This window comes from Hyperoodon ampullatus (assembly GCF_949752795.1).
Source record: "Hyperoodon ampullatus genome assembly, chromosome: 18".
NCBI classification, from domain to species: Eukaryota; Metazoa; Chordata; class Mammalia; order Artiodactyla; family Ziphiidae; genus Hyperoodon; species Hyperoodon ampullatus.
This window is the reverse complement of record NC_136931.1, coordinates 62,487,226-62,495,718: the sequence shown is the minus strand read 5'-3', so window position 1 is coordinate 62,495,718 and position 8,493 is coordinate 62,487,226. Positions and strand designations below refer to the sequence as shown.

General features: G+C 57.8%; 1 protein-coding gene across 2 annotated transcripts; it reads left to right on the top strand.

The window, feature by feature from the left end:
• Window positions 1-238: 238 nt before the first annotated feature.
• Window positions 239-7,408, top strand: SLC27A5 (solute carrier family 27 member 5; the record flags this gene model as incomplete). Of its 2 annotated transcripts, none has more annotated exons than XM_079723093.1 (10): window positions 239-674; window positions 1,321-1,530; window positions 1,929-2,087; window positions 3,973-4,097; window positions 5,005-5,199; window positions 5,283-5,373; window positions 6,395-6,593; window positions 6,771-6,868; window positions 7,018-7,148; window positions 7,232-7,408. In XM_079723093.1, 10 exons carry the CDS (start codon window positions 239-241, stop codon window positions 7,406-7,408), a joined length of 1,821 nt encoding a protein of 606 aa, XP_079579219.1. The 2 variants fall into 2 exon arrangements, with proteins under 2 accessions (XP_079579219.1, XP_079579218.1); XM_079723092.1 differs by having other exon boundaries at window positions 239-926.
• Window positions 7,409-8,493: the final 1,085 nt, after the last annotated feature.

Sequence of the window (8,493 nt, the reverse complement as noted above, 5' to 3'; positions counted from 1 at the left end):
GTTTCCCAAGTGCCTGGGACACAGCGTGGGGGACAAAGGCAGAGGGGCTGGAACCACGTGGAAGACCAGGCAGAGTGAAACAAACAGTTGGGGTTAAGAAGGGCTGGAGGCAAAGTCTTGGAGCCACCACCATGGTCAACAGCCTCTGGGTCACCGCCAGGGGGTGGGGCTGACGGGTTATCGGCCCGGGCAAGAGGTGGGCATTCCTGGTCATTTCCCTGAGGCAGGAGCAGGTATCATGGGCATCTGGGGACGACTGGCCTTCTTGCTGTTGCTGCTGTTGCTGCTGCGAGGCCTGGGGCAGTCCTCATGGCCTGCAGCAGTGGCCCTGGCTCTGCGCTGGCTCCTGGGAGACTCTGCCTGCTGTGTGCTGCTGGGCCTGGCCGTCCTGGCGTGGCCCTGGCTCGGCCCCTGGATGCCCCACTGGCTGAGTCTGGCGGCCGCGGCCCTCACGCTGGCTCTGCTGCCCACGCAGCCGCCCCCAGGGCTGCGCTGGCTGCCTGCAGACCTGGCCTACATCATCAAGTATCTCCGCCTGGGCCTGAACATCTGGGCGCGCTTGAGCCGCCAGCCACCTGACACCTTCGTAGATTCCTTCGAGCGGCGGGCGCGAGCGCAGCCAGGGAGAGAGATCTTGGTGTGGACGGGGCCGGGGAGCCGGTCGGTCACCTTCGGGGAGCTGGACGCCAGGGCCTGCCGGGCGGCGTGGGTCATGAAGGCCGAGCTCGGCGACGCCACGGGGCCCCGCGCTCAGGAGCCCATCGCCCTCCTCGTGCTGCCCTCGCAGACCATTCCTGCCCTGGGCCTGTGGCTCGGGCTGGCCAAGCTGGGCTGTACGGTGGCCTGGATTAACCCGCACGGCCGGGGCGCGCCCCTGGTGCACTCGGTGCTGAGTTCTGGGGCTCGGGTGCTGGTGGTGGATCCAGGTGAGGACCTCAGAGACCAGCGGAGGTCGGATGCGGTGGGGACAGGGGCAGGAGACAGACGTGGAGGATTGCTGTCCAGAGGGTCCTGGGGGGAGGCGCTGGGCAAGAGCTCCGTGCCCCTCAACCACCCCCAGGCAATTAGGGCCAAAACTTAGTTGCTGGCAAGTAATTCTGAGGGCACCAGAGCTTTGCTTTGTGTTTTCTTCAACATGGCTATTTCAACTTTTTTTGCCCCCCAGTACTAATTACGGAGCTCTTTACACATAAGGCAGACGCTCTTCTCTGCTGGCTGCTTCCTCCATGGCTGGCAGTGGGCTCCTCTCCCATATCTCGGGTCCCCCCCCACCTCAAAGGTGGGCCTCCTCTAAATTCCTCCTCTGACCCATTCCCACAGACCTCCGGGAGAACCTGGAGGAGGTCCTTCCCAAGCTGCAGGCAGAGAACATCCGCTGCTTCTACCTCAGCCACCCCTCCCCCACGCCAGGGGTGAGGGCTCTGGGGGCCGCCCTTGATGCTGCACCTTCAGACCCCGTGCCCGCTGACCTTCGAGCTGAGATCAAGCCGAGAAGCCCAGCCCTGTTCATCTACACCTCGGGGACCACCGGTGAGGAACCCCAGCTGTCCTAGCCCAACCTCTGAACCCTTCTGCTGACATTACTCCAAGCCTGACCTGTGCCTCAGACTTGACCTCTGAAACCCACCCTGCCCTTTGATTTTGACACCTGGCCGAACACTGACCCCCAGTGTTATTTGAATGGTCAGTGCCAGAATCCTGCCTGTGCCCAGTAAACAGCCACTGAAACCCTGAACTTTGGAATTCAGCCTCTGAACTCCAGTCCAACTTGTCCTCCCCCAAACCCACCCACAGGTCCCACACTTGACCAGCTTTCGAGAGCCTCAAAGCCCTGACTGTGACCTGGTCCCGGAGTCCCGCTCCTGCGTGCGGGCCTCTCTGGTGCTGTCCGTGCGCCAGCCCACTCTTCCCATTGCTTCTCCCCCCAGGGCTCCCGAAGCCAGCCATCCTCACGTACCAGCGGGTGCTGCACATCAGCGGGTTGCTGAGCCTGTGTGGGGTCACAGCTGATGACGTGGTCTACACGGTCTTGCCTCTGTACCACACGATGGGGCTGGTGCTTGGGGTCCTTAGCTGCCTGGAGCTTGGTAAGCCCTTCGCTGAGGACCACCCCCCAATCCACAGGACTGCCAGACTGGATGTCAAGGCCCCATCGGTTACCCAGCACCCCAGGTTCTTATATTTGACAAGGGACAGTGAGCCCCAGGGCTACCTGGACAGAGGGCTGGACACCCAGACAGTCCTTAATGGCTGTGCTGTGGCCAGGAGGTGAAAAGAGCTGATATGAGTGTTGGTCACTCATATCTGTCATCGTCACAGGCGGAGCTAGTGAGGGAACACTCACCAAACATTCCATCAGGTTGTCGTCTGCCTAGACACCTGACCATGAATTCAATCAACAGACTGCGTGGGTCTGTTTTTTTGTGGTTGTTGTTTGTTTTTTTGTTTGTTTTTTCCCTGAAATTTTAACATGGAAAATTTTGACATATGAAAATTTCTACAATTCTCTACATGCATCCTCAAGTACTCACCACCCAGCTTCAGCCACCATCAACATTCTGCTGTGTTTCCTGTATCGCCTCCCCCTTATTCCCACTTGTCTTTTTACTCATATTTTACTTAAAACATTTAAAATCATGGACAATTTCAAACATACACTAAAGCAGAGCAGATAGTTTGATGATGCTTCCCATATCCTCACCCAGCCTCAACAATTGTTAACATGTGGCTAATTTTATTTCATGTGTACTCACTTCCTTCTTTCTGGATTACTTTGGAGCAAATCCTAGACACTATCTTTTTGTTGGTAAATCTCACGGTATGTATCTCTAACAGGTAAGGCCTTAAAAAACTGTAGCCAGAGTGATCATCACACCTGAAAAAATTAACAGTAACTCGTTGATATTATCTGATGTGCACTTGATGTTCAAAATCTCCCCAACGGTCTTACTGCCTTTTTGCAGTTACACTGTTCTCACTGAGCTTGCTTGCTTGGTCTCTGCTCCTCTCCCTCCCACACTTCCTGGTAGACTAGATGTTCCCTCTAGAGATGTTTTCAGATGCAGTTCAATTATTCTTGTCAAGAACCTTGGTGGGGTGCAAAGTGCCTCCTAATTTGTCAAGTTGGAGGCTGCTCAAAACTGGGATCCTACCTAAAACTAAAAAGAATTGGGAAGCTTTCATTGGAAAAACCCTTATCAACCTCCCCCCTGGTTTTAGCAGCTCTTGAACACCTTTCCAGAATCCAGGCATTTCGCTAGGGGTTGCTAACAAAGCTATCGCTTTCAAGGACCCAGCATCCATTTTCACAGAGGGGGCATTATATTTCACGTCTGTCAAGATACAGTCTCGAAGAAGACACACACTTGCTACCACACCAAGCACACACGCCATCGCCCCTTTGGGTGCAGGGATGATGATATTTAGCTTTCGGGGTTTTGTTGAGGATTGGGGTTGAGGTAAGGAGAGTGCCATCCACAGAGCCAGCTGCAGAGGAGGGGATCAGAAAAGGAGGGCGCGATTTCCTGGGGTGGATGTAGTGGCCCCTAAGATGTATTAACCCATGTGTCCACCCTTCAGAACATCCCCATATCCATCCACCAGCCACCCATCCGTCACCCATCCACCCTTCCACCCACCTTTCCATCCACCTACCCATTCATCCATCTGTCCATTTGCCGAGCTAGACATTCCTAAGACAGTCATCACAATCAAGAGTGCTTCCTACTCACGGCCCTTATCCGGCAGTGCTCGCTTTGTGCCAGGCACCGAGCTTTCCACACACAGTGGAGACGGGATTCAAACTCAGGTTCAGCTGTGCTCTTCTCATGGGAATAGTTTTGGCTGGGCCAGCAACACAGAGATGAGTCTGATGTCATCTTGGGTTTCAGGGGCCACAGGCAGGTGATCAAAGCAGCTTCTCACAATGGCTTGGAAGCATGACCTGAAACCCTTTCTTCTCCTCCCTCCAAGGAGTGACCTGTGTCCTGGCCCCCAAGTTCTCTGCCTCCTGCTTCTGGGACGACTGTCGGCAGCATGGTGTGACTGTGATCCAGTACGTGGGTGAGGTCCTGCGGTACCTGTGCAACACCCCCCAGGTGAGGTGCTACGATGAGGGCTCCAAGGTGAACACCCCAGGAGTCATCCCAGGTAAAGATCTCAGGTAGATTCAGTCCAGGGCTCAAGCAAGTTCCCTCAGGTATCAATAAAACACCCCAGACAAGAGGCACGGACAGTGAGACCCACACAAGGTTTCCAATCATGGCTGCCTTGATGATCAGCTGTGCTATCTTGGGCAGGTGACTTCACGTCTCTCAGCCTCAGTGTCCTCTTTTGGAAATCAGGAATAATACCTCAAGGGGGTATTGTGAGAATTAAACACGTAAAGTGCCTAGAACAGGGTGTGGCTCAGGATAAACTCACTAGATGTGAGCTGGCCTCATGCTATGTATCAATGATGTATGGACCCTGGGTAACTGTCTCTAAGCAAGACGCCCAGGTATCTTTCCAAATATAGTCTCCAGGTAACCCCTCAGGGAAAGGCTCCTGGTAACTACCCCCAAGTAAGGCTCCCAGATAACTCCCCAAGATGAAGCTTCAAGTCACTCCCCAGATTACCTTCAGGTAAAGGCCCCCAAGTAACCCCTCCTGGTAAGGCCTCCAGTTAACCACCCCCCCAGGTGAAAGCTTCAGGTAACTACCCCTATATGAGACCCCAGGTGTCCCCCTAGGTAAGAGCCCAGATGAGGCCTCCCATCACCCCTAGATGTCTCTCCAGGTAAGGTTCCCAGGTAACCCCTGCAGGTAACCCCCGCAAGTAACTCTCCAGGTACAGACTCCAGGTAACTGCTCAAGTAAGAACTCAGGTAGATCACCAAGGTAAAGGTCCCCCATCACCTCCCAGGTAGCTGCTCAGGTCAGGACCCAAGATAGCCCTCCCGGGTAAGGGCTCCTGGGCACACCCGAGGGCGCCTCCTCCTCACCCTTCTTGGGATGTCCCTGCAGCGGCCAGAGGACCGAACACATGAAGTCCGCCTGGCGATTGGCAGTGGACTCCGGGCAGAAGTGTGGGAGACCTTCCAGCAGCGCTTTGGCCCCATTCAGATCTGGGAAGTCTACGGCTCCACAGAAGGCAACGGTGGCTTTGTCAACTATCCAGGGCGCTGTGGGGCCCAGGGCAAGACAAGCTGCTTCCTTCGAGTGAGTGTGCTGGGCGTGACAGTGGCCCTGATTGAGGCAGATCCCACAGGACCTCTGCTGACACCTCCCCACCCTCCACTCAGATGCTGTTCCCCTTCGAGCTTGTACAGTACAGCATGGAGACAGAGGAGCCTGTGAGGGACAGCTGGGGCCTCTGCGTCCCTGCGAGGCCAGGTATGGGGGCTGGGAACCTCCCCTGGGGGTGGGGAGGGTGGAGACCCTGGGTCTCGTCCGCGGCTGGAACGAGCCACCCAAAGCCTTGAGGTTGATGTCCAGTGGTGGTGTCTGCAGTCCTCACCTGGACCCCGAGCCCCAGGCCTGTCTGACAGCGGTCCGGGGCCCTCGCCCTCTCAGCTCGTCAGCTCCGCCCAGCTCCTCCGCCTCAACCTCTCGTCCGTTTGAGGTGTTCTCTCGAGCTTTCTGTGGAAGCCACGTCCTCCCAGGCACCCGTCTCTTGTCCTGGACCTTCTCCCAGGGTCTTCTCTCCGGGGCGTTGCACGGTCCTGGCGGCGTCTCTCTCTCCCCACCACCATTCGCCTCCCTCCCTCACCCATCCTTGTTAGACTTTCCCTGCTTCGTTTCTTTCTTTTTGTTTTTTTAACACTTAGATAACATTTACTATGTGGCAGGTATTGTGCTATACATACAATTATTTAATATCTACCCCCAGCATATTGTCTGGCCCATGGCCAGCGGTCAGTTTGTTGAGTGAATGAACCCAGCCCCCATGTGCACACCTGCAAAGTTGCTGACTACCCCCTGGAACAGCCCATTACACTGATAGGTAACTGGTGGTGATTGGAAGGATCTTCTTTATATCGACCCCAGCTGCCTCCCTGCAATTTCCACCCACTGATTCTATTTCTGCCCCTGTGGGGCCACGCAGTACGAGCCTTCATTGTCCTTCCGCAAGCTCGACTTCGCAGCACCTGAAGGCTCATCCGTCCCCCTAGCGTCCCCGTTGCCGGCCCTCCGGGCAGAGGCTCCTCCGGGCTCCCGTCCGCGGCGGCGGCCCCCTGTTCCTAATGGCCTCCCTGATGCCGCCTTCTCTCTCCTCCTGCCCCTCATCTTCTGTCTCTGGATCTGTTTCTGGGTCTCCCCCTGTCTCTTCTCTGGCAGAGTCCCGGCCGCGGCCTGGTGGGCTCCTGACGTTCTCGTCCACTGCTAATGGCGGACTCCCGCTCCTGCCCCCCAGGGGAGGCAGGGCTCCTGCTGACCCAGGTGCTGCGTCACCAACCTTTCCTGGGCTACCGTGGGCCCCGGGAGCACACAGAAAGGAAGCTGGTGAAGAACGTGCGCCGCCCGAACGACCTTTACTACAACACGGGGGACGTGCTGGCCCTGGACGACGAAGGCTTCCTCTACTTCCGCGACCGCCTCGGGGACACCTTCCGGTCCCGCGGGGTTTCTCAGGGCGGGGCTTCGTGGACAGGAGGCGGGGCCTCTCCTCTCCAGGGCGGGGCTTCTGAATTCCGGAGGGGATGGGGCCTAGTCGCCAGGAGGCGGGGCTTGGTCAGGGGCGGGGCCTCCTCTCCTGGGCCCTGGTCCCAGCACCCCCTCCAACCCCGCAGGTGGAAGGGTGAGAACGTGTCCACGCGGGAGGTGGAGGGCGTGCTGTCACTCGTGGACTTCCTGCAGGAGGTGAACGTCTACGGTGTGCCTGTGCCAGGTGCTGAGGGTTCACCTCTCTCTAACCCCCCAACTGCTGTGTGGGTGGTGCCGGGGCTTTGTTACAGGTGGGGGGCTGCTGGGACCCAGGGGAGAGAGCCAGCCGCGGGCACTGTGAGTGGGTCCACAGGGGATGCATGTGCTCCACAGGATGTGAGGGCAAGGTGGGCATGGCTGCCGTGCAGCTGGCCCCCGGCCAGGCCTTTGACGGGCAGCGGCTGTACCAGCACGTGCGCACTTGGCTCCCCGCCTACGCTACGCCCCATTTCATTCGTATTCAGGTGAGCTCACCGTGGCTGGAGTGGGTGGGTGGGAGGTCTTGGCGGGACAGTCACAGTCGGGGCTACAGTCCCTGCCCTTGCAGGATGCCTTGGAGATCACAAGCACGTTCAAACTGGTGAAGTCGCGGTTGGTGCGCGAGGGCTTCAACGTGGGCATTGTTGCTGACCCCCTGTACCTGCTGGACAACCAGGCCCGAGCCTTCCGGCCCCTGACGCCAGACATATACCAGGCAGTATGTGAGGGAGCCTGGAGACTCTAACCATCGGGTCAGCCCACAGGACATCCGAAGGCACTAGGCCCAACGCTCATCACCACCCCCTCTTGTACTGTCACCCACACCCCAGACCTGCACGGCGTCGTCAGGAATCCCAGCCTGTCCTTATCCCCAGCTGCACAGTGTGGGATGACCCTGGCCCCACAGCAGAGCGAGAATAAACTTGGATGTGCACACAGATGTCTGTGTGGATGGGGAAACAAGCAAGGAGTGCAGGGGCCGGTGCCCTCACTTACTTCAGGGTCCCCCCCCCATCTTGAGGAGTGGCCTTGTCTGGTCAAGGCCAGGGGTGTGGGAGAAGCCCGCAGCCCCACAGCCACCCCAGGTGGAGAGACAATTCTATCTGTGGGTCATTTGTGGCCTCTGATGCAGCTGAGGCTTGGCTAGGCCAGTGGATGTGGACGTGGTCTGGAGGATGTGGGGAGAGGTGCCATGATGGGCAGTCTGACAAAGGCCAGAGGGCGTTGGACTGAGGCAGGAAGGGTGTGACTGGGGGAGGAGTGTGTCTGGCAGAGTGCATGTGCAAAGGCCCTGTGGCAAGTCCCTCTGGGGGAAGCAGAGGCAGAGGCTTCTGGAGAACAGAGTACACAGTGTCTTAGGGGCCACTGTGGGAGCAGTAGGCAGGGGGATGTTAGCAGGAGCAGTTGTTGCTGGGTGACGTCCCCGAGGCAGTATCATGGTCCCACGGGTCCCTGGGCGTTTTAAGGTGGGTTTGCTATGAGAATCTTCTCATCAGTGGTGGCGGCCGGGCGCTGTGTGCAGCCTGAGCACAGCAGACCAGGCACTGCGGGCCACCCCTGTGGTTATCTTCCGGGATGTGGCTATTCCTGTTGTCATTGACTGTTTCTCTGCCCTTGGGGCCAAGGGAGCCCCGGCTGTCCCCCACAGAACCACAGCCCGTTCTTGCCACTGGTGCACACAACTGGACTCAATCTGGGCCCACTGTGGTCCAGCCCACCTCCCTGCACACACTAGGTCATCAGGTTTACGCACATGCCTGTTCCCTCCATGAGAGACCCTGGCTAGGAAGGGAGCTGGGGCTGTGTGAACATAGCAGCAGAGGCCCAGGC